We start from the raw sequence: 1,570 nt of genomic DNA, 5'->3' as shown, positions 1-1,570 counted from the left end.
AATGTCGTCCCCCCAAGGAGTCACATGGGACACGCTTAATTCTTCTATCACTGAACTGTGACCTTCTCCCTGCCCAGGGGTGTTAGTGGGGTCTGGCCACACAGGCCCCCTCCGCCGAACCTGCACTGAAATTCTGGGCTCCCAGAAGAGAACGTGCGCTCAGTCTCAGCCCTAATCTGTCTAGTCAAGGCCCCGGGAGCCCCTGTCATCACTTGAGGAATGATTTCCAGGAGGGTAGGGAGCTGCTCGCTGTTCGAGCTCCCAGCTGCCAGCCAGGGGTCAGCTTGTGAGCAGGCCTTTCTCAGGATAGACGTCTTGCAGCTGCAGCAGCAACTCCTTGCTCATGCATAGCAAATCTTTGTGAAGGAGGGATCCAGCCAGTGTGACTGCGAGGCCTGTGGCATCACATCTAGAGCCTCCCAGAGGCCAGAAGGTGTGACCTCCCCTCCTTTGTCAGCAGAAATCTCCCCAGACGAAGGACAGTGGCGAGTCTGCCCTTCCTCCTGTCCTCAGACCCTTGGTAAGTGTGACTCTCTGGTCCTAGGTATGGAAGCACAATGGGTCATCAGAAATTGTTGAGATGTTCGACACGGCCACGGACCAGCTGGAGGTGGTCAGGAAGGACCACGATGCCCTGCGGGAGAGGTACAGTGAGGACGTTGCCATCCACACCTCCGACTTGAGCCGCCTGGAGCAGCTGGAGGAGGAGAACCAGTGCCTGCTCAAGCAGACGGAGATGCTGACTCAGCAGTGGGACACCGCCATCCAGCTGCAGCGCCAGGGCGCCCTCTCCCTGAGGAGGTAAGAGCCGCCCATCCACCCCGGTACCGCGCCCAGAGAATGGCCAGGGGGCCACGTGGGGCTTCTTGGCCTCGGGACCACTCTCCTTGGAGGCCTTCCTACTCCCTGCAAGGCTCCCAGCCATTTCCAAGGAGTAAAAAGAAAGGGCGGGGAGGCCCACAAGTGATTGTGCCTTTGCATTGAAAACTATTTTCTTGGAAAAGTTTGGAAACATTTTGTTGGCACTCAGTGTGTCGTGGGAATTGCACTCCTTCCTCCCATATGAACAACTCTGGAGCGTTCGACCACCTGTTTCTTAGGTCTCCCCACAAGCCTGTCCCAACCACATCCCTCACCTGCCCAGCACATAGGAGAGTTAATCATCCTAGGCATTGTTTCTTCTAAAAGCTCACTCATTTCAAGGTATATAATCTATCGGGAAGTGACCCCTGCCCTCAAGCACAGTTTTGTAAGGTCCATTTGGGCAGCACGCCAGTTCTCTGCGTGGTTCCCTGCTGTCTTGTGCATACGGTTCTCTGGATGCAACAAAGATTAGGAGTTGCCAGGGTATCCTTGGACAGGTGTGGCTGTGGACTTCTCAGAGCCTTCACTCTGGTACTCTGTGCTAGCCTCTCCAGGAGGGGGACACCGTGTTTACCAGTGGAAGCCAGCAGAGAACACACTTTATTTTTTATGGCACTTCATGAAGTATCGTCCTTCTAAAGAACACACTTTCAGAATTGCTTCGGTAGAGCTGCAGGCTCAGATTTGCAGGGTCACCTGCGTGGAA

General features: G+C 55.0%; 2 protein-coding genes across 2 annotated transcripts in view; one reads left to right on the top strand and one right to left on the bottom strand.

Annotated features, from left to right (window-relative positions):
• Nucleotides 1-1,570, bottom strand: part of LOC115276014 (disks large homolog 5-like) — a 96,007-nt gene that overhangs the window by 40,096 nt on the left and 54,341 nt on the right. The window lies entirely within an intron of this gene.
• Nucleotides 1-1,570, top strand: part of LOC115276007 (disks large homolog 5-like) — a 58,681-nt gene that overhangs the window by 3,630 nt on the left and 53,481 nt on the right. The window contains 1 exon segment of the mRNA XM_029919740.1: nt 545-801. Coding sequence (XP_029775600.1) covers nt 545-801 — 257 coding nt within the window.

Source organism: Suricata suricatta, chromosome 2, assembly GCF_006229205.1.
Source record: "Suricata suricatta isolate VVHF042 chromosome 2, meerkat_22Aug2017_6uvM2_HiC, whole genome shotgun sequence".
NCBI classification, from domain to species: domain Eukaryota; kingdom Metazoa; phylum Chordata; class Mammalia; order Carnivora; family Herpestidae; genus Suricata; species Suricata suricatta.
The sequence above is the reverse complement of the archived record's forward strand: the minus strand, read 5'-3'. Positions and strand labels throughout refer to the sequence as shown.